At 33.5% G+C, this 24,446-nt stretch overlaps 1 protein-coding gene across 4 annotated transcripts in view; it reads right to left on the minus strand.

Moving 5' to 3' along the window:
* cpx (synaptic transmission protein complexin) overlaps window positions 1-24,446 on the minus strand; it is a 972,531-nt gene that overhangs the window by 511,725 nt on the left and 436,360 nt on the right. For all 4 annotated transcript variants that reach the window (XM_072530669.1, XM_072530668.1, XM_072530673.1 and 1 more), the window contains one exon: window positions 1,431-1,498. In XM_072530669.1, coding sequence (XP_072386770.1) covers window positions 1,431-1,485 — 55 coding nt within the window. In that variant the 5' untranslated portion in view covers window positions 1,486-1,498. The remainder of the gene's footprint in view (window positions 1-1,430; window positions 1,499-24,446) is intronic.

Consider the following 24,446-nt stretch of genomic DNA (forward strand, 5'->3'; position numbering starts at 1 on the left):
GGTGAGATAACATCTCCCTGGCGAACTCCTCTGTTGATTAGTATAGCTTTGGTTTTCGCATCTATTTGTATTTTCTTTGTAGCTTTCTTGTAAATATTATGTATGAGTATTCTGTATCGGGAGTCTATCCTGCAGTTGTCTATAGCCCTCTCTATTGCCCAAAGTTCTATGGAGTCGAATGCCTTTTCATAATCAACGAAGCCAATGTATAAGTTCAAGTGATGTTCATTTTATTTCTCTATTAGCTTCTAACTGTTAGAAGATGATCCGCTGTACTGTAACCCTTTCGGAATCCTGATTGCTCAACCGGACTTTATGTTAGGGAGTATTTCTGAGTTGGCATTCGTTATCTTTTTCTTAAGACCTTCCTTTGCAGAGTTATCTGGGTTCTTGTTTGAGGGATATAAATCACGGTAAAATGTTTGGAGCAACTTTTAGGATTTCGTTGTTTTCTCTTATTTCTTTTCCATCTTTAAACTTCAATGAGATTATTATAGGCTTTCCTAAGTTTGATGTTAAGCATTTCAGGCCCCGGTTCTTTTCTATTATTTTTTTTACCTTTTTTTGTTTCTTTATTTGTTTATTCTTCTTCTGCTTTGTTTGTTTATTGAATTCTTTGAAACCATCGGTTTTTCACTTTCCTTCGTTTAGAAATGTGCATCTGCCATTTTGTTCCATTACTTATCTCTGTCTTCTTTATTTTTCGTTTTCTTTGCAACAGTCAGTCCCTGCTTTAAATAGCTTTCGTTGCATTTCTTTATTCATTGTGTTCATGTCGGAAAATTCTTTTTGATAATGTTCTACAAATTCTTTTCTTAAGACTTCTCTGTACTCATCTCCCTTCTGTCGCATTTTAGTTTGATAACCTATAAGCCCACTATAAATTATTCCCAATAAGAAGAAGTAAAATAAAAATTAAAAGAGGTAGGTCTAAGCGATTGTTTGTCTAGATGTTTGCCCGGACTATTTATCAATTTTAACTAATTTAAATGCAAAATGTATGTTAATGAATTTATTTTCATCTGCTGTTGGCACGATGTCTACTTAATAAAAGTCAACTGAGTACCAAAAGAGTAGAGTTAATGAATAATACTTGTAATAATAAGAAAAGAATTTCAATGTTAGTATTTAAAGTATACATGTTCTTTCTTTGTTATTTTATTAAACCATATAGTAATCTTCTTCATAGCTATATGTGATACCAATATCCGTGGATTATAAAGTCTTGTATTGTCAATTGTGTTTCGGGAAAACAGAAACACTAAAATTTTATAGCCGAGACTTAAAAGTCCCGTAACGTTTTCAGCTCCAAAATTGGACCGGCAACAACACGGCGACATTTTATTCTTGTATTCCTGCGACCCTACGACCCAGAAAATTTCCTTATAATGGAATACGCCAGAAGCATGCAAAAAAATCGTATTATTTACCTTTAACGGCGTTTAATTTGTTTCCAACCATTTGTTTTGCTACGAAAGCCGCCATTTTAGAAGATTATCTGAAACAAAAAGTCACGGGTTAGAGATAAATCCTTAAAATATTTTTATTGGGATTAGCCCAGATTTGCATTTGTGTTTTTAGATAGACAATTTCGGGTTTTATCTGATTTTAAAATGGGAATGCTGATATCACTTTTTAGATTTGAATTCGCGAAAATTGAAGCAGTTTTTTACGGTCTATACAGCTATAAAGGTTTATTAAAGTTCCTTTTTTTCGGCGTTGATGCACAAATTTAAGCTTTATTGAAATAATTCTAGTTAAAAAATGCTCCTTTATTGCAATAGTGATTTAAAATATTTATTACACTGATTTGTTATTTTATTATAGCGTTTTATGATCATGACAAACATAAATATTTATACCGGCGCCATATCTAGTCCATTTTTCAGTATAATTTTATTAAGGTATCGAAAAAACCACAAAAAAAAAAAAAAAAAAAAAAAAAAACACACTGAACACAAAAAAATGTGGAAGACAGAATCGAATACAAAAAGAATGCAAGCGATGGTCAGAAGAAAAATTTGCCAAAAGAAAAATGAATCCTGGGAAAAAAAGTGCACCATGATAAATACATACATTGGTGGAAGCCAAAGTTCAGAAAGCTGGAAACTGTTAAAAAATTTAAGAAACAACAAAAAAAGAGATATTATCCAGTCCATATCACCGCAAACTTGGGAAGAATACTTTAAAGATTTACTAACAGAGACAAGAGAGCCCTTCAAACAGATAGAGAACTATGGTTTACAAGGCGTCAGGCTGATAGGGTCACCAATCAGAATAAATGAGAGAGAAGTCGAAACCGTATGTAGACATCTAAAGAATGGCAAATCACCTGGCCCCGGAAATGTAGCTCCGGAACTCATTAAACATGGACCCAAAATACTAATTCAACGACTACGACAACTTTTCCAGGAATGCATAAATAAACATGAAATACCTGAGGAATGGAAAGAATCGCATATGAGCACCATCCATAAAAAGGGAGATAAATCGAAACCTGAAAACTATAGAGGAATTGCAGTTACTAGTAGTATTAGCAGAATATATGGGAAAATAATAAAAAAATCGAATAGAAGAAGAATACCAAGATATGGAAGCCGAAGAACAGGCTGGTTTTCGTGCAGGTCGATCTACAATAGACCATGTCTTCTCTATTACTCAGATAATTGAAAAGAAAGTTGCTCGTGGCCAAGAAGTCCATCTGACGTTCGTAGACCTTAGGAAAGCATATGATAGTATCCCGCTTGATAAATTATGGGAGGCACTGGGGAAAACAAATATAAATATAGAATTGATTGAAGCAGTAAAAACGTTGTACTACCAACAAACAACAAGAATTAAAACAGGAAATCTGATAACACCGGGATTCAAAGTGACTAAAGGACTAAGACAAGGATGCTGTATATCCCCAACATTATTCAAAATATACCTCGAAGCAGCACTCAACAAATGGAAGAAAAAATGTACGAATATGGGCATACCACTAATAGACTTAACTTTGTACACTCTGTGCTTTGCAGATGACCAGGTCATCATCGCACAGGACTCTGAAGACCTTGGTTACATGATGCGAAAACTATTAGAAGAGTTTACAGAGTGGGGTTTGGAAGTGAATATGGAAAAAACTGAGTACATGAGTATCGGAGGAGATCAACATAACCTTCTCGTAGAGGAAAATCAAGAGATCAAACTATGTGATAACTACAAATACCTAGGAGTAAAAATCACTCAAGACGGAAAATTAGATGCAGCCATTAAGGAACGAAGTACACAGGGAAGGAAAGGCATAGCCTTACTAAACAGCGTACTGTGGGATAAAAACATCTCTAAAGACAACAAAAGAAGAATATACAACACCATAATAAAAAGTATCACAACATATAGATGCGAAGTGTGGCCCCTAAAAGACAGATCAGAGAAAATGCTTAGAGCAACAGAAATGGACTTCTGGCGCCGCTCGGCGGGAATCTCCAGACGCGACAGAATAACAAACGAGAGAGTCCGAGAAATCATGGGGGTTACACATAATATTGTTGATGACATCAAAACGACACAACTCAGATGGTACGGACACGTAAGGAGAATGCCGGAGAATAGAATACCAAGACAAATTCTTGAATGGCAACCAAGAGGTAGGCGAAGACCAGGAAGGCCTAGAAGAAGTTGGAGAGAAGGAGTTGATAAAGAAATCAAAGAAAGAGAACTGGAAGACGATCTATGGAACGATAGAATGAGATGGAGATTGGAAATCGGAAGACGTCGAAGAACGTTGTAAACCGAAATTATATATATCGAAAAAACCACAAAATATGGGAAAGCTATGAATTTTACATTTAAATAAATTACATGTCTATACAATTTGACTTAATGACCATAGTTGAAGTCCGGTAAAGAGAGTAATTAAGGAAGGTGAAAACAAACCATTAACTTCAAAGTTTGATTCGGTCAAAACAGGTGTTTGCAAGCTGTCAACAGTTAATTTATTTAAGAAACATGAATTATAAAAAATACCACTTATATATTTGATATTAGGACTTACAAAACATACTTCTTCTTCTTCTTTACGTGCCATCTCCACGACGGAGGTTGGAAATCATCATGGCTATTCTGATCTTAGATGCTGCCGCTCTGAATAGTTTAATTGATGTTGTGCATTCGTACCATTACCTCAAGTTACGCAACCATGAGATTTTTCTCCTTCCTACACTTCTCTTGCCCTGGATTTCCTTTGTATAATTATTTAAAGTATGTTGTATCTTTCATTATGCATAACGTGCCCCAGGTATTGCAGCTTTCGTATCTTAATGGTTTCCAATATTACCATTCTATTGTTGTCTCTTCTTCTCATGACTTCGTTGCTTGTTACATGCTCGGTCTATGATTCCTTCAGGATTCTCTATACACTCACAATTTAAATGCTTCCAATTTTTTAGTAGTCGAAGCGTTAAGTGTCCATGCTTCTATCCCGTTAAGCAGAGTCCAGAAAATAAAACACCTTGCCAGCCTAACTCTTAAGTCTAATTTCAGTTCTCTTGCACAAAGTACCTTTTTTATTTTATTGAAGTTTGTTCGTGCTTTCTCTATTCGAACTTTGATTTCTTTGGAGTAATCGTTTGTGTGATTAATTATTGTGCCAAGATAATTGTAGTTTTCAACTTGTTCTAAAGTTTTACCGTTAATTGACAGGCTTTCATCATTATTTTGGGTTTTTTATATCCTGATAAATTTAGTTTTCTTGATATTTATTGATAATCCATAATCTTCTCCATACTCAACTATCTTGTTCATTAGCTTTTGGAGGTCTTGGAGGTTCTCTGCTATTATGATAATATTGTCCGCATATCTAATGTTGTTATTTGGTGTTTCATTGACCTTTATTCCTGCTGTTTCTCCCTCAAGAGCTCTTTTCATAATTTCTTCAGAGTATACATTTAATAGAAGTGGTGACAATACACACCCCTGTCGTACTCCTCTTTTAATTTCGAACTATTCTGATGTGTATTCATTAATTCGTATGTGTGCCTGCTGTTTTTAATATAGATTTGTTTTAGAAGGTCATTGTATTGTAATTGTTTTGCTTTGAGGACGTCTATTAGCTCTTTGTAGCGGACTTTAACGAAAGCCTTGTTGTAATCTATGAAACAGACGTACGTATCTTGGTTAGTATTTTATATAGTTATATATAAGTATTTGGTAAATGCGTTTATGAACGATCGTATTTTAAGTGTGTGATACATCAGGCTTATGGTGCGGTGGTCGGTGCATTCTCTAGCATTGTTCTTTTTTGGGAGAAAAATAAATGTTGAGGTCAACCATTCATTGGGTATGTCATTCGACTGATAAATTTCATTAAAGAGCTTTAAGAGGACACCCATGTACTCGTTTTCTATTATTTTAAGGATATCAATAGGCAGTTGATCTGACCCCGGGTTTTTCCGTTTCTGCTGTTCTTTAGTGCATACAATATTTCTTCCTTTGTAATTTCTATACTTGTTTCTCTGTTATCGAAAGATATGTCTTGTAGGTTTACTCTTTCGTCGTCGAAGAGCTCTTCCATATATTCTTTCCATCGTTTTAGCTTTTCGTCAGTCGTTATCATAGTATTTCCATTTTTATCTAAGAGAATTGTGTTGTGGTTTCTTTTTTGCAGCCCTGTCATTTTGTTCTTGGCTTGTCTTCTTTGGTCTATCCTGCCTAGTATTTCGTCGGTCATCCAGTTGTCTCTTTCTTATCGGTTCTTTTAATATCTCTTTGCATGAAACGAGGAGCCAGTTTTTTATTATTTCCCATTGTTGGTTTATCTTGTGGGTGTATAGTCCTATAGTCTGCTATAGTAGGTGTACAAAATATACTAGACAGAGTTACTTATGCAAGTGAAGCAATGGATCTTACGATAAATCTTCAAAGAACTAAAATAATGGTGATTAGCAAAACCGAAGAAAATTGTACTAGCACAACCGAATTAGCAAAACCAAAAAGCTACGAACCAACTTGTGCGAAGTAACAGTTTTGATTATGTAGAAGTGCAAGCAGAGGGCAAGTGTTGTTTATTTATCGCAGAGTTTCCCGATCTTCAAGTCCAGATCGCATGGCAGCATAGAAGATATAAACTTTTCCGATTTTATTAAAATCCATAACAAGGACGAATCGTGCGCTGAAAATCTTCTGTATCCAGAGAGCAACGACTGATTGTTTAACATTGTGGTGCTAAATATAAAAACCGTGTATATGCTGTGGGCCAATTACTAGCAGAGTACGGCCACTTGATTTTACGTTTACCACCATATCATCATTTAAGAAAGTAAAGTGGCGACCAGAAACACCACTTTTAAATTAGCAGATGTACTGCAATCTAGAAATTGAGAGATAGCAATCACCAGGCCAAATGAAATGACGCCAAAGATATAAGAAAATACTGGCAGGCATGTTAAAGAACCGAAGAAAACTATTTTAGCCAAAAATTTATTAGGGATAAAAAGATGAAAGCAGGTCTGAAACAGAACAATGCAAATACATTTTGCTGATCTAAATATTACGTTTATATGCGATTAAGCCACAATTATGGAGCTCTATCAGATATCTTAACGAATAGTATGCCAAATTATTTGAAAAAGAAGACTTACGGCGCCGAAAAACTTTCCTTAAACCAGGCTACAGCAACCAAACTCCATGTAGGCTATGTGGCCAGAATAAATGATGAGCGATGGACCAAAAAAACTACAGTGTGGAGACCACGAGCTGACAGAAAAAGCAGAGGTAAACCACCTATACGATGGACAGACGACATCAAAAGAATCGCTGGGAATTTGCTGCAGGAAACTCAAGACCGACAGAACTGGAGGAAATTAGGGGAGGCCTATGTTCAACTTTGGACGTAGAATACTGGATGGTGAAGCCAGAATTATTGGTAGCAATGGTTGTAATGAAAACACATTTTTAACTAACTAGTCAAACTAGTATTTCGACTTTCACTCCAGAAATCTCAAAAAAGACTAGACTTCAACGCTTTAAAAAAGTTTTGATAAGCTCTCCCCGAAAAGTACTTAACTTTTTAGTTATTTCACGTTGAAATATTCGATTTAGAATTTAACAAAAATAAGCACCTACTTTTTATAAACTACAAATCTGCTTCTACTGGGACTACAGACTTCATAACTACACCATTTTTTTATTTTTTTTAATTTTTTTAAGCTATTTTTTTGCTGCAAAAGAATATTTTTTCGACAAATACTGACTTTTTGAGTTATTTGTAAAAAAGTGTGCAAACATAATTTTTATTTTAAAAAATTTTTATTCGCAAATAACTCCACTTTCGCACCCAAGTAAAAGCAACAGTGCTCTCAAGTCTAAAAGTAAAATAGAGGGTAAGAGGAACCTAAATCCAAAATTTCAAGCAAATTCGTCGTGGTGCGGAAAAATAGACCACAAAACGGTCATTTATTGAAGTATATATCGAGAAAATAAGCATAAATCAAATTAGTTAACTAGTTAACTAATGCATTTATCAATCAAATCTACCAACTAATTCAGATTTTAAAATGCGATATCGATTAAAATATATGTATTGTTGAGGACATAAATACCTATGTTCTAACAAGTTTGTCAGTTTAATTTGTTTCATGACAAAGTGATTTCCTGTTTGCGGACGTGCCGTTTTTCCATTTTACATAAACGCTATGAAATAATTAAAAAACTGAATAATTGGAACGAAAATTCGCAATTGTGTACTTGTCACGTAATGGTAACGCTGCGAAAATTTAACGATTTGACACATTCCTAAATATTTTGAAATAATAAGTGGATGTTGCGATAAAAACGGAAGAAATTTATATTTTCAAGTATGGAATGTTTTGATTTTCTTTTTGCTGTTTCTTTATTATATTTTTTATATTCTGCAAAGATTTGCAATGTTTTTTTGATACCTCCGCCTTCTCTGATTGCCTCTATAATTTGATAACTCAAATCATCAATATTTTCAAACGAAAGTGAAATAAACAAGAAAACTCCAAATTCAAAAATATCATCATCATATAACGGGGGTCCTACGGCGATTGCCGCTTCCTGCATTTCAGCCTCCATCTTTTCCTATCTCTCCAATCTCCCTCTTCTAAGCCTCTAGATTGCATTGTTTTTGTAATTTCTTTTCTCCAGGAATTTGGTGGTCTTCCCCTTTTCCTTCTTTCTGGCGGAACATACATTAAGGCTTTCTTTGGCCACCGCTCCTCCTCCATTCTCATCACGTGACCATACCATTGTAATTGCCTTCCTTGTATTCTATCTGAAAGAGTATCTCTAATTCCTGTACGGTTTCGTATTTCCTCATTCCTGATTCTTTCCATTCTCGATACTCGACATGACCTTCTAAGATAATCCATTTCCACAACGTCTACTTTATCTCGTTCATTCTTTGTCATCGTCCAACATTCGGCACCATATGTGGTAATTGGTTCTACAATTGCTCTGTATACGCGAAGTTTGGTATGCATCTTTATTTTATTAGACCACAGTAATGAATTCAGTATTCGGATGCATTTTTTCCCTTGGGTTATTCGGTTTTGTACATCTATCTTAACTCTGCCATCTGCTGATATGATGCTTCCTAGATATTTATACTGGTTGCAGCCTTTTATGACTGCGTTTTCAAGCCTCAGATCTGTGGTATTTCCTCCAATTTTTAAATATTCTGTTTTGCTTATGTTTACAGTAAGCCCCCATTTGGCATATTCCTCAAAAAATTTTCGATTCATATAATTTATATCTTCCTCATCGGTTGCAACCACCACCTGATCATCTGCAAACAACAATGTATACAGAGTTTCTTGTCCCACTTCGATGCCCATAAATCTACATTTATTTCTCCAATTCCTCAATGCTTCTTGGACGTATATTTTAAAGAGTGTCGGTGACAAACAGCATCCTTGCTTTAGGCCTTTAGTGACTTTAAATTCATTTGAGGTTCTGGTTCCAATTTTTACACAACTAACTGCATTTTCGTACAATTTATATATCGCTCGGATATACGTCGAATCCAATCCGGACCTTTTGAAGACCTCAAACATTTTCTTTAACGGGACACTATCATATGCTTTCTCAAGGTCTATAAATACCAAATGGGTCTCTCTACTTCTTTCGACACGCTTTTCAATTATTTGTCGTAGGATAAATATATTATCAAGGCAGGATCTCCCGGTACGAAAGCCGCTTTGTTCTTCAATATCTTGTATCTGTCTTTCAACTCTCTTCTTTAATATTCTGCCGTACAACCGGCCCACAGAGCTCGTCACACTAATACCTCTATAATTGGAACAGTCTCTTTTATTCCCTCTCTTATATATGGAGCTTATATAAGATTTATTCCAATCTTTAGGAATTTCCTGGTCTCCACACATACATTTATTGAAAAGGTCTACTATTAATTCTAAAAGTGCAGTCGGCCCATATTTAACCAGCTCTATGGGAATGTCTCCAGGCCCTGCGGCTTTTCCGTTTTTAACCTCTTTTAAGGTTTCCGTCAATTCAGATAATGTTATTATAGGGATTTCCTGTCTTTCGTCTCTGTTTTCTATTAATTCCCTTATCTTTTCCCATCTGTACTCTACTCTATCCTCTTTCAGCAGTTTCGTATAATATTCTTCCCATTCATTTAACTTTATGAGAGAAATGTTGTCTTCATTTTTCTCATTTTTCCTAAACTGTTTTAATGTTTTCCAAGCTTGCGCCACTTTTGTTCCACCCATAAATCTGTCCAGTTCATCACACTTAGCCTCCCAGTTTATATTTTTCGCCTTATCCACGTCTTTTTTAACTTCTCTATTCCATTTAGCGTATATTTCTCCGTCTTGAGGATCTTTGGATTGGAAAAAAGGAAAACCTGAATGGTTGTCAACGTAACTAGAAGAGAAAGTTCTCAAGAAAAAACAAGCATATCACATATGGCTTCAATCCAAATTCAAAAATATAGAGGATTTAAATACGGCTATCGAATAGGCCAATGTTTTATATCTTCCTTACTTATCCAACGATTTAGATATAAGTACTGTATCTAAGTGAATGAATATATTAATGCTAAAATGGATGATGCACCGTCATGCATAAACCATAAGTGTTATCTAAGCTAGAGTGGAGTTCCTTTAAAAATAATAGGTAAGTCTTCCTGTGGAAAACTAAGGTAAGAGTCGCCTGTCAGTCATTGTGGGAGAAAATATGGACCCATTAAATGATCATCAATAGAAAAAAAAATTATTTAAAAATCAAAAAGAGAAATCAAACGATTTCTACTTAGCGAAACCGAATTCAAATCTTAACCACTGTGTTTCCTAAAATTTGCGAAACAAACAGCTGGATGAATTACTCGGCAAGGGAATCTAAAATTGCATTCCACAAGCCGTTCATCCTAGTTAAAATTCGTAGTGAATTCAGTTTCTCGTACTTCCAACGAAGTAAATAACAAAACAGAACAGAACAGAATGACGGATAATACCGTCATTCTATTTAAAAATCCTTTATAAAACGTATATAATTAAAATACAATTTGGATCTACATCACAGAAGGTTTTTGAACTGAATTGGTCCATCATCAGTGTAATATTACCTGGAATAAGTATTACCACTTTAGTGAAAGCAAGCATAAAGGTTAAATTTTGACTAAAGTTGAAAAAGCAATGTGGTTAAATACCTACGAGGTATACATGAGTCAAGCTACTAAATATCTGGGTGAAAACCCTTAAAAAGTTACATAATTTATTGTGTTACAAGATTTTTAAAAATATGTTGTGATGTTAAAGTATTTAACAGATATCCTGCATGGCAACGTAAGGCTGGTAATAAGGGTTGTTGCTGACCCCCAGATCTTGTATGAATATCAATGTAACTTGCAGTATGTGTCTTAATGTGCTATTAGCCAACAATGTATTAAATGAATATGTTGAAAAATTTAAAAAATTTTAATTGATTGTTAGGGTTAAAGTGGGTATACCCTGAAAATTATGTTAAACCTTGTAAAACTATTGTATATATGACTTAGAAAATGTTTAAATTTAAAGCAGGTTAACATCAATGCATGTAACTAGTGGGGCAAGGATAAAAGATATATTGATAAGGCCCTTTATGTTGTAAATTAACATTTGGTACGTGGGAAGTAAATGGAAGATTCATGTACTAGTGTTATTCATGTCAAGTTATTAATTGACAAAGACATACCGTTGAACTGTTTTGTGTATATATATATATATATATATATATATATATATATATATATATATATATATATATATATATATATATATATGGAGTTTATTGTAGAAATCTATGAAATAAAAGTATAGAAGAGTTATATTGTAACTTATAATTTATCTTGAAATGTGTTTGAAAATTGTATAATAATTATTGAGATGGAATGACTGGAATGAAAAAGGAAATATTTGGGCTGTAAGTAGGCAACTATCGATACAAATACTTAATGTACTAGGGATAAGTGAAGATTAATAGGGAATAAGGATGTGTTTGTAATTAACATTTGGTACCTAAAAATTATATGGTAGGTATGTGTATGATGTGAAGATACTAATTGTTCATGATAGGGGGATAAACTGTTTAATGTTTGTATAGAAAACTAATAAAAAGACAATTATAATTCAATGAGGAGTATGTGTTATCAATATAATAATATGGTCAGGCGAGATGTTGTTGGAGTGTTTATTTTGAATAGTAAATAAATTGTAATATTTTGAATAATTGGTTATTTTGGAAACAAAAGTTAGTTAAAGTTCAGGGTACGAAGTATCTGTGTAATACTATTTAGTCAGTTGTCGTTATGAAAGCTGGTTAATTGTAAATGTAAGTGGTAATAAGACCCTTTATGTTGACTGATAACATTTAGTAGCTAGAAAGAATTGTTGTGTTGTTTGGATGTACAGTTGTTTTGTAGTTGAATGTTATGGAACTATTGTTAATTCATTTATGAAAGGCGAACAAAAATTAATATGGCTTTTAAAGATGAAAAGTACAGCTTTCATACAAAATTTTTGCTTTTTACCGTGAATAGCAAAAGCCGTTAAAAGTAAAAAACTTTGAACCTTATCTTGCTTAAAATTAGTCTTAAGGCCGGTTTTCCCGCTACGTCTTATTGTACGTTTTGTTGGATAGGACAAATCCTATACAATAAAACGTGGCATGTAAACAGCAAAACGTACGTCTTGTCGAATCGAAATGAAATCCAAGGTCAGATCGTAGAAATGATGGGAGAAGCATAGTTTTGCGAGAACTGATAGGATAAAACGTTACGTGAAAATACATGTTCAGGCAAGTCGTCCGATCTTGACTTATTTGACGACTAGTTCCACTACAGTTTGCTTCATTTTTCTTAAAAAAACCTAATAATGTCTGATTTGCGGCAATGCATCCACGATTTTCTCGGGGAATTTATTGAATTGTATAAAAGTTTTTAAGTAGTTCTGTTTTAAAACCAAGTACATTGCATTACAGGTTTCAGGAATTATTTGGCTTAACGCTGGTTTAGATATTATGGTTGTGAACTCTAAGTCCTTGACGCCGCGTCCTGTTGTAAGATATCTGAGAGTTGCTGTGAGTCTTTCATGGGGTGTAATGGCTTTTCTTATGAGGTGTCTTATTTCAATATGTATGGTGTTATCAACTCTAGCAATTGATAATAGGCTGAGGTGTCCATTCGCAAATAATTGCGCCAGTCATCTGGTTCGCCTCTCAGTTCTTTTAGTAACGAGACGTGGGAATACTGGCTTCTTTTTAGAAGCCCACTCTTCTGACCATCTTATCTTTTCCCTCCCCATCCCCTTTTTTCTCAGTCATAGTATCGTTATGGTTGAAAAAATAAAAGAAAGCAGCCGTGTTTCATCCATAATAAAAAAAATCACTAAACAAACTTCACACAACTCAAGACTCTGAATTAGAAATGAGGTAGAAAACGGAAGGAAAAACGTAGTGTGTATACACTGGACAAAACGTATGTTTTATATGACCCACAAAACGTACAAAAAGACGTAGTGTGAAAACGGGCCTTTAGACCCTTCTGCGACAGACTATTTTAAAGATAATTATTTTTTCTTTCTATTTAATGTACCACTAAATATACCTAAAACTGCGTAGAACTCTTTTCTAATTAGACCAATTGACCAATTTTTCCGAAAAGAATAGGGAAAATGGCCCAAAAATGGCCCGATACTGTAAATCCTAAAGACTTCTACCAAATGTCATTTTAAAATAGAAGGATAAAAGTTTTTTCATGTTTAGCAATCCCTACACCTATACCCCCGTGAAAAAAGTTATGAGGCATAGAAGAAAAGTTGTAGGTGTCTCTGAATTTGGAACAACTACTTTTCTGTAGACGTTTTGTAAAAAAAGTGAATAGAATTTACCCAAATTCACCCCTTTATCAAAAACGCACTCTTTAAATAGTAGCACTCCACGGTTTTTTTCATTTGGGGGTATCTTGACCGTATGAAATAATAAAACACGTTTAACGATGTAGTTTCTGACTGAAGTACATAATGAATATCATAAAGGCATTCAAGGCCTGTTGAGCTTTGTAGATAAATAAATAAAATTAAAACTCTAATATAACTCCATATTCGTCCAAATTATACTACGGCTCTAGTTAATGTTCCAATACATTTTTCCAACTATCATTTGGTATTTTATTAGTTTTTTTTTATATTAATGATACATGTACAACAACTTTTAATAAAAGTTGACTATCGCATATTTGCCGACATGCTCACTGAATTCCAACCAAAATATGTTCCTCGCTGTCTATTATACACATACGTCAATCCATCAGTTTCGTGCATATATGTGAAGCAGGTAGGAACAAGTTATTTTTGTGCTATGTGCCCTTCGGCAAAGGGCGGCAGGCTGTCGCTCTCAACGAGACCGTTAACGAAATGAGAAATGCGCGCCCGGGGCGCCAAAAAGGGAGGAACACAGCGATATTGGAGTTACGTATGAGCTGCGAGATTGCCCTAACAAATTAAATTATTTTGTATGGGGCACGTACATATACATTTGCGCTCACATGTTGTGGCTGCGAGATATTTTTCATATTGACGCGTTGTCAGGTACGCTAGACAAAAGTGTTGCCTATTTTTTGTCATTTTCGCTCCAACTATAAAACCGTAATGTATGCGATATTACCAGGCGTCAAATTTAAATATAAATTGGCACAGTTCTTATGACTTTGTTTCACATAATAGAAAAATTGCATTTCCGAAGCTGTAATGTAAAAATTATTGTGAAATTCTTTAGGTTTGCCTGTTCCTAATATTGTTGGTAAAGATATTGGAATATACTACTACTACTTGTCGGTTTATAACGTTCTCCGCCGTTTTCCGACTTCCAATCGCCACTTAGACCGGTTGTTCCATAGATCTTCTTCTATGGCCCTCTCTCTCAGTTCTTTATTTATTCCTTCGCTCCAACTTTTTCTCGGTCTACCTCGTTTTCTCTTTCCTTCTGGTTGCCACTTTAGTATTTCTTTTGGCATTCGTTGTTCGTCCATTCTTTGTAAGTGTCCGAACCAGATAAGTTGTTTTGTTGTTAGGTCATCTGTGATTGTTCGTTTGATTCCCATTATTTCTCTAATGCGTTCGTTGGTAATCCTTTCTCTTCTAGATCTTCCTGCGGCTCTTCTCCAAAAATCCATTTCCGTCGCTTTCAGCGTTGACAGTGTTCTTTCTTTCAGTGGCCATACCTCACAGCTGTATAAAGTGATACTTTTTACTATAGTCTCATATATCCTCTTTTTATTTTCTTTGCTGATGGATTGGTCCCATAAAATGGTGTTTAACATTGTGATGGCTTTTCTCCCTGACGTATTTCTCTCTCTTATGGCTTTGTCTAATGTTCCATCTTGTGAAATAGTGATACCTAGGTATTTGTAGTCACAGCAGTGCTTTATCGTAGTGTTATCGTCTAATATGAGATCTTTTTGTTCTGCTCCAATGCACAGGTATTCGGTTTTCTTTTTATTTACTTCTAGACCCCATATATCATACTCTTCAATTAATTTTCGTGCCATATAGTTTAAATCGTCATAATCTTGAGCCATTATTACTTGATCGTCTGCAAAGTTAAGCGTATATACCATAGTATTGGTGAGCGGTATCCCCATTGTCCTGCATTTTTGTTTCCATCTTTTTAAAGCACTTTCGAGGTATATTTTAAATAAAGTGGGAGACAAGCAACATCCTTGCTTTAATCCTTTTGATGTTATAAATCCTGTTGTTATTTGTGTCCCCGCTTTTATCTTTATTATTGGTTGGTTGTATAGCACTTTGACGGCTTTTATTAATTCTATATTAATATTCGTGCTTTCCATTGATTGCCACAGCTTCTTCAGTGGAACGCTGTCGTAGGCTTTCCGTAGGTCGACGAACAACATATGAATCTCTTAATAATGTTCTGAAGCTATTTTCTTGTGGCATTTTAAATTAATTAATATTTAAATGGGAATAAGCCACAATTAAAGGTTAAAATACATTTATTGACGTTTCAATTTCCACTTCGGAAATCGTTCTCAAAATACAAACATTAGTAAATTAAAAACAAATTTTGTTTTTGTTACTTAGTGAAAAATTCTTCTAATAATTTAATTTTATCTGACTCATCTATATTGACAATTCAGACATACATTATACATTTTAAAGTAGACGACTTTAAAATGGTATTGCCAATATTGTTGAGTTGCGTTCCTGGGACGACTTTACTTATAAGATAGTTCATTCGATTACATGAAATCAACTTTAACGTGAGAATATCCGTCAGAAAAAATCATAACATGTAATTCGTCTTTAAAAAGACAAATACATGCCATGATGACAGTAAAATTCTCCCGTTAGTGATTCCATAGTAAATTATGGGGGAAAAACCAGGAAAAAACCTCATAATACTATCCCGACATGGTAAGTATTTGATCTTGCATTTAGTTTACCTTCAATAAATACCAAATTCCGACTTTATATGTTTGTTATTTAAAAAATATAAATGATGTATTCTCTATATGTTACTGACTTACCAATACTGGTATTTTCCTTTTAATAACTTCCTCTTTCAATATGGGTAACCAGATCCTACTACATTCTGCCGAGGAATTCGCGACGCAATTGGTCTCATTTAGCATAATTAGAGCCGCTTCTTTGATTTTTCTCTTTTTACCATCAGTTTCTTTTAGTACTATATTTGAATCATTCCATTGAACCCTATGTTCATTATCCCATGCATGTTTACATATTTGAGATCTATCAAATTCTCTATTTTTAATATAGGATTGATGTTCACTTATTCTAACATTTAATGGCCTTGATGTTTCACCTAAATAAAACTGATCGCATTCACAAGGTATTTTATAAATGCAATTCTTTGTCCTTTCTTATAAATAAGGAATTTTCAACAATCGATCGAATAGAACAAAACAACTTAGAACGAGATCCTACAGCATATACAAGGAATAATACGAGGAAAATAACAATACCATACATAAAAGGATTATCGAAAAAGCTTAAAAGGATAGGAAATAAATCCAACATTTCAACAACATTCAAAACAACAAACACGTTGAGATCTATTTTGTCCAAAACCAAACCTAACAATGAACAAGAAAGGACAAAGAATTGCATTTATAAAATACCTTGTGAATGCGATCAGTTTTATTTAGGTGAAACATCAAGGCCATTAAATGTTAGAATAAGTGAACATCAATCCTATATTAAAAATAGAGAATTTGATAGATCTCAAATATGTAAACATGCATGGGATAATGAACATAGGGTTCAATGGAATGATTCAAATATAGTCCTAAAAGAAACTGATGGTAAAAAGAGAAAAATCAAAGAAGCGGCTCTAATTATGCTAAATGAGACCAATTGCGTCGCGAATTCCTCGGCAGAATGTAGTAGGATCTGGTTACCCATATTGAAAGAGGAAGTTATTAAAAGGAAAATACCAGTATTGGTAAGTCAGTAACATATAGAGAATACATCATTTATATTTTTTAAATAACAAACATATAAAGTCGGAATTTGGTATTTATTGAAGGTAAACTAAATGCAAGATCAAATACTTACCATGTCGGGATAGTATTATGAGGTTTTTTCCTGGTTTTTCCCCCATAATTTACTATGGAATCACTAACGGGAGAATTTTACTGTCATCATGGCATGTATTTGTCTTTTTAAAGACGAATTACATGTTATGATTTTTTCTGACGGATATTCTCACGTTAAAGTTGATTTCATGTAATCGAATGAACTATCTTATAAGTAAAGTCGTCCCAGGAACGCAACTCAACAATATTGGCAATACCATTTTAAAGTCGTCTACTTTAAAATGTATAATGTATGTCTGAATTGTCAATATAGATGAGTCAGATAAAATTAAATTATTAGAAGAATTTTTCACTAAGTAACAAAAACAAAATTTGTTTTTAATTTACTAATGTTTGTATTTTGAGAACGATTTCCGAAGTGGAAATTGAAACGTCAATAAATGTATTTTAACCTTTAATTGTGGCTTATTCCCATTTAAATATTAATTAATATGAATCTCTTGATTCCTTGCCATCTTTTTTTCTATTATCTGGGTTAAGGAGAAAATGTGGTCAATAGTGGATCGACCCGTACGAAATCCTGCTTGTTCTTCTGCTTCATAATACAAGTATTCTCTCTCGATTCGGTTCTTTAACACCTTTCCATATATTCGACTCATAGATCCGGTTACAGCTATTCCTCGGTAATTTTCACAATTATTTTTATCACCCTTTTTATGTATAGTGCTAAGGTGTGATATCTTCCATTCCGTAGGGATTTCGCTTGTGTTTATGCATTCTTGAAAAAGTTGTCGAAGACATTCGTACAATTTGTTCGTTCCGTACTTAAACAATTCTCCGGGTATATCTCCTGGTCCGGGTGCTTTGTTCCTCTTCAGCTGTTTACATACATTGGAATATAAGTGAAACAAATCAGTATTAAATCAAGTTATTCAATAATAGAGTACTAAATTGAATTACTTGTGTTTTGGATTGAAACATGGTCAATACAGAGAAAGTGATTTGAGTGAAACTTATTAAACATGTTATGTTTTTTCATATTATTGTTATTGTAAAGAGACCTTGCAGACGGTGTATTTAAAAACGTTTTATTTTTAATCTACAAGTTATTCAGAACATTTTGCTGACAGGTCCGTATTTAAGTGAAAAGCAGCCTCTGTCTTTTTTTTTTTAAATGTTGATCTGACCCCCCAGTTGGCTTAGAGCGGTGGAAGCTAAACGCTACAGAATAAGACTGTGTTCCTTTCTGCTCACACGATGACAGATATATAACAATTGAGACCATCAAAAAGACAAAAGAATATCTATGTTCAATCTAGACTTTTCTGGTGTCTCCCTTTTGCTTTGGGTATGTTTATTACCATAGAAAATAAAAGCAAGAGAACTATATGAAACTTTATTTAAAAAGCAAAATCAATAATCTAATTCTATATATGCATACAGAACATTATATAAATCCCTAATATTTACAAATTAAAATATGCATGACGAAGATACAAAAAAACAGTACTTATTGATAACAAAGATTACTTTACAAAAGGTGAATGGATATCTATATCACACAAACTAAACATCGTGTCTACAAAAGAAAGCTAGAGTATGCTAAAATATGATACGGCAGGAAAGACCAATGACTTTTATAGCTGATTGCCACATAAATATAGTAAAACAATATCACATTTTTTAATATGACAAGTCAAACAATATTATAAAGTATATATATATATATATATATATATATATATATATATATATATATATATATATATGTACACAAAACTCAAATATTTGGGTGTGTAGCGGAAGATAGGACAAAGAAGTACTAATTTTAGTCTACGAAGCTTTCGCAAATCTTTATTTGCATCATCAGGGTGCTACAATAAACAAAATTAGTACAAAATACAGAAAAAGAATTAATTTGCATCTTACACTAATTGAGGTTATTTGTCGTGATGTTTATCAAATGAAATGAGCAACTCATTTAACCCCTACAAATGATGGCGAAAACTATCCAAAATTGTTTTTAAAAAACGTTCTTTAACAAACACATATTTAAAATACTTTAAAACTCATATTACGTTAAAATAATTACAGAACATGTACTTGGTCACAAAATAAAATTTAGGTTATAAATATTCTTATCAGAAACAAAAGAATTGGTTGTGAATTCGTTACTGCCAACTTAAAACGATAGAACGTTAGATCTTAAATGATAACAATGTAAAGGTAATAGTATACCTGATAGACGCTGAACTTCTTGAAAAAGAAAAGGTAAAAAGACTTATTTTAGAAGTAGGAGTGATATTGTATATCTCATATATATTGAAACTTATATTGTTGACGATGAATTGTCTGTATTAGTAGATTCGTGTTTATCCAAAGTTAACAACAATGAATACAAGTTGCTTAAATTATTGGTATCTGTCTTTTTGTTAATGGTTTCTTTTTCTTGAAAAATTAAAGCCATCTCGAGAAATAATCTTTTTGAAAAATTGCAAAAACCATTTGCTGCAAATAAAGGTATAGCAGCAAATGGTTTTTGTAACAAATTGTGTAGGTTGTACTTTATTCCAATGGAATGAGCATTCGCTATCGAAACCGATGTCTTCTTCGGTATCCAGGAACCACAGACGTATTGATGATGGCGGAGCTGCCTTCACCCCTAACTAAGACACTACTGTCTTGTTCGGCAGATGGAACGATTTTCTCTTACTGATTGAAAACCGGCGGTTAGTTCAAGAGTTGTTTTTACGAGTTACCGCTACGTGTGGGCGATAATTACCCAAGCGATCTGCAATTTTAACGAAAGACTAATTTCTCTATGCTTTGCTGTTAACTTACAATGTATGAATGAACAGCCCAGTTTAATAAAACAAAATTAAATAGAAAGGTCTAATAAACTTATTTTAGTAGTAAAATAAAAAAGTAAAAATAGGGCTCAACAAAAATAGTAAAGATGCCACAAGAAAATAGCTTCAGAACTACTTCTATTATTCAGAACGTCACTGATGGACTCGAACATTCAATTGGCCACTGTTAATGGTGGTCATTTTGAACATTTGATCTAATAAATCGTCTTTCCTATATCATTTGTCTTTTATTTTTTGCAATTTTCCTCCTAGTATATCATAAAAGTTTTCATTAAATATTTCATAAACGCAATTACATAAAGATAGCTAAATTATATACCGTTGAACTTATCTCTGAAAGAACCATCCATTTTGTTAATTAAATATAGGGTTTCCTATTTTAAAAAGTCGATGATATTATAGCTTAAGACATATAATAGCAAACAATAAGATATACAATAAAAAATTAAAATTTGAAAAAAAAATCGATCTGTTTTGTGTTTTTTCCAAACTCTTATCACGAAGACAATTAGGAATTATGTGTTAATTTTGGTTCACACTATATATTATATTCGTTAAAAGATCACATTTCCTTCATTTCGTCTATCAAGCTATGTATTAAAACTATTACAGTATAGTAAAGATGTACCTGATATTTTGATTTCACTTAAATAATAAAAAACTATTTGTATTAAAGCACTAAAACTCTTAGTTTAGAAGTACTACTGTATTATTAAAGTAATGCTGCTTGCAGAGTGTATATGCTAAAAGCTAAACCAGGTGTAAAAGGTTTCGCGAACTGAAATTAATATCCCTCACTAGATATTTTACTTAAAATACAAACTTCGTCAATACCTGGGAACTAATCCTTAAGAACCATTAAGAAAGTGCGGACGAACTTCTTATTGATCAATAGACTTGAGTCCCAGAGTGTTCAGCAAACTTTGTCGTTCGCCAAAAAGCCTGTATCAATATTTCACAGGTAATACTATACATCTTTCCAGTCCCCAGCTTTATCCCAAAGTAATCGTGTATTGAAATTTACGTTGGCGTTCGAAACAAGCAATAGGGGTCGATAGAGCAGTGGTTATAAACTTGGGTAGATGAAATTCCGCAACATTTAATAAGAAACTAAACAGAGATAATCTTTATTCTTTATTTTATTTATCGTATAGCAATTCCGAAAATTTTAGAATATATTTATACACTACTGCCCAAAATTAACCCACCACCTTAAATGTGCCATAAGTTTGAAGCTATTTTCTGAACAGATAACTGGACTTTAATGATTTTTCTCACATTATAGGTCTATTTTTAGTAAATTACTGTGTTAATGTTTTCTGAAAATATCAACGTTTTACACTTACACGGGATGTAAAGATAAAGTTATGTTTTTTCATCGTATATATTTTGTTTTCTTGATCTTACAAAAGAAATCCTTTTTATTTTTATTATAAATTTATGCATAACAGAAAGCGTCCAACTTTTTGTTGGACGCATTCTGTTATGCATAAATTCGAGATTAGTTGTTTTGCAAGTAGAGGTCTAAAATGATCAAGTAATGCTTTAACCGTATTTTTCTTTTTTTGTAATAGAGTTTCTGAGATGATTTTTTTACGAAAATGTTGAAAAACGATGAAGATATCAGCCTTTGTTTCTAATACATACCACAGGGTGTTGCATAATTAGATAGAAACACACAACTTTATCTTCACATCCCGTATATAGGTGAAACTTTGACATTTTTTAAAAAACATTAACATAATAATGAATTAAAAATATACTTACAATGTGAAAATAAAATTATCGAAATCCAATTAAGGTTAGTTTCAAAATCATGGTCCATTTGAAGTGGTGCGTTAATTTTGGAAAGTAATATTTATATATATATATATATATATATATATATATATATATATATATATATATATATATGCACTTCTTACTAATATATGAGCGGAAAAAATAATTTTTAAGTTCCCTCTGCTATAAAGTATGAAACGCAATTTTCGCTGATTTTAAATAAAATCTCGTCCTACATAGCGATGCAGGTATTTAAGGTATTTTAAAGATTCCTATAAGGAGCACTAAGACGAGAGGGCCAATCCGCACTCATAAAATACCTCACATAATCTTCTCCTTCGTCCTGCTATAAAACATTTTGATGAATAGGTATTTTCAAACTTTGATTAAAATTCTTTGGATCGCAAACGCCGAGCTCAGATATCAATGATTAAACACCTTTATAGCTTTCAATTAATACAAAAATCAGCACGTATTATTATTTAAGATAGTACTAGAAACAAAGGAAAATGTGAAAAGATTGAAAATCAACAAAGGTATGGAAATATATCGGAGCTTCGAAAAAATCGTAATTGATGGAATCTGCGCAATAACAATTTTTTTACAATACCGTTTGACAATACAGTTAGTCTATTCTACACAATTATATAAATAAAAATTATACAGGGCGATCAATGTGTGTGACAAAGTCCGTTATATCTGTTATTATAGGAGATACCAAAAACAGGAGGTTGACATAAACTTCACATTTTAAAATTAGTAACTAATATATAGGGTCTTCCATAACTCTGTACTACACCAAAGATATGTATTTTTAAATTAAATATCTTGTAGTTTATTTTAAAGTTAAAATCCGCTTCACTTCCTCGTTACACCGATACAAAGTTGTAACGTGTTATACTGGGATTTTAAAAAGGTATAACCAATATTACTGAGAGCCAAAATCATACTGAGAGCCTGGAATGAGGAACAAATCCCAGAAGAGTGGTGTATTGGGATCGTTTGCCCGCTACACAAAAAGGGCGATGAATTAGAATGTAGAAACTATAGGGGAATAACCCTACAAAATACAAAATATTTTCGAGTATTTTATATGGTTGCCTGAGTGAATATTCAGAGGAGCTTCTTGGCGAATATCAAAGCGGTTTTAGGCCTATATTTCTTAGGACACTATCATAGGCCAAATCGGCCTATGATAGTGTCCTAAGAAATAAATTGTATGAAGCCTTGGATGAATTCCACATCCCCGATAAACTGATAAGATTGGTTAAGGCTACAATGCGTAAAGTTGTTTGCAAAGTCGAAATACAGGGCGAACAATCACAGGCATTTGAAACGCATGTTGGGCTGCGACAGGGAGATGCGCTGGCGTGTCTCCTTTTCAACATAGCTTTGGAAAAGGCTATCGGGGATGCCCAAATAGACAACAGGGGAAACATTTTTAATAAATCATCCCAAATTTTGGCATATGCAGATGATGTTGATCTAGTTGCCCGCACAACACGCAAGCTAGAAGAAATGTATACCACCTTGTCAAACGCCTCAAAAAATATGGGCCTGCAAGTAAATGAAAATAAAACTAAGATAATGGCATCAACACCCAACAATAGAGCCAGAAACATCGGCCAATTCACGGTTGATAATTCTACTTTTGAAGTGGTGGACAAATTCACATACTTAGGCTCCCTGATCACCAAGGAGAACGTCATGACGGAAGAAATCAAGCGAAGAATAATCCTAGCAAACAAATGCTATTTTGGACTGAGTAGACATATGAGAAGCAGAAACTTAAGCCAAAAAACAAAAATAACAATATACAAAACCCTTATACAACCAGTGTTGACATATGGGTCAGAGACATGGACCATTTCCAAGGCAGATGAAAATCTCCTGCTTATATTTCAACGAAGGATCCTGAGAAGAATATTTGATGGCATCTGTGAAAATGGTGTTTGAAGAAGGAGGTACAACTACGAGATATATCACAGATATAAACATATATTTGGTGGTAAAGATGTAGTATCCTTTATAAAAATAGGAAGACTAAGATGGGCAGGACATCTGGCAAGATCACAGCGGAACAACCCTCCTAGAAGAATCCTTATGTCACAACCTGTGGGAAGTAGAAGTAGGGGTAGACCAAAACTCAGATGGAGGGATGGTGTAGATGAGGATGGTAGACAAATAGACGCAGCAAACTGGCAACAGTTGGCAATGGATAGAACTGACTGGCGTAATAGACTTGGGAAGGTCGAGGCTCTTTTATAGGGCTGTAGCACCAATGATGATGATGATAACCAATATTACATGAAAATCGTATCAAGTTTAGCTCACTCCATTATTAAAACGGAGAACAGGAACAATGATCTATTGTAACCATAGCTTTTAAACCCTTTAACAGTGTTCGAATTTTCATAGTAAAAACATTTTTTACGGCGGGAAAAAACTAAAATTCATTGTATTGTGATATTAGATATCTTTTCAAGTAATTACTAAAAGTTATAAATGTTAAAATCCTCTCGAAAAACTCAAAAAAGGTTTGTCCTACATATGGTACACTATGAAGTTGTGGACTCATTAATTGTTTCTGTAGATATGGATCCGAACTCTTTTGTGGTACAATGAGTGCAGAGTACAGGATAGTACTAATAGTGAAGAATAAGATCTCTCCGATGAAGATGGCATGAATGAGATAGTATTGAATAGAAAGTTACTGAGTG

The sequence above is a fragment of the Diabrotica undecimpunctata genome, chromosome 4, assembly GCF_040954645.1.
Source record: "Diabrotica undecimpunctata isolate CICGRU chromosome 4, icDiaUnde3, whole genome shotgun sequence".
NCBI classification, from domain to species: Eukaryota; Metazoa; Arthropoda; class Insecta; order Coleoptera; family Chrysomelidae; genus Diabrotica; species Diabrotica undecimpunctata.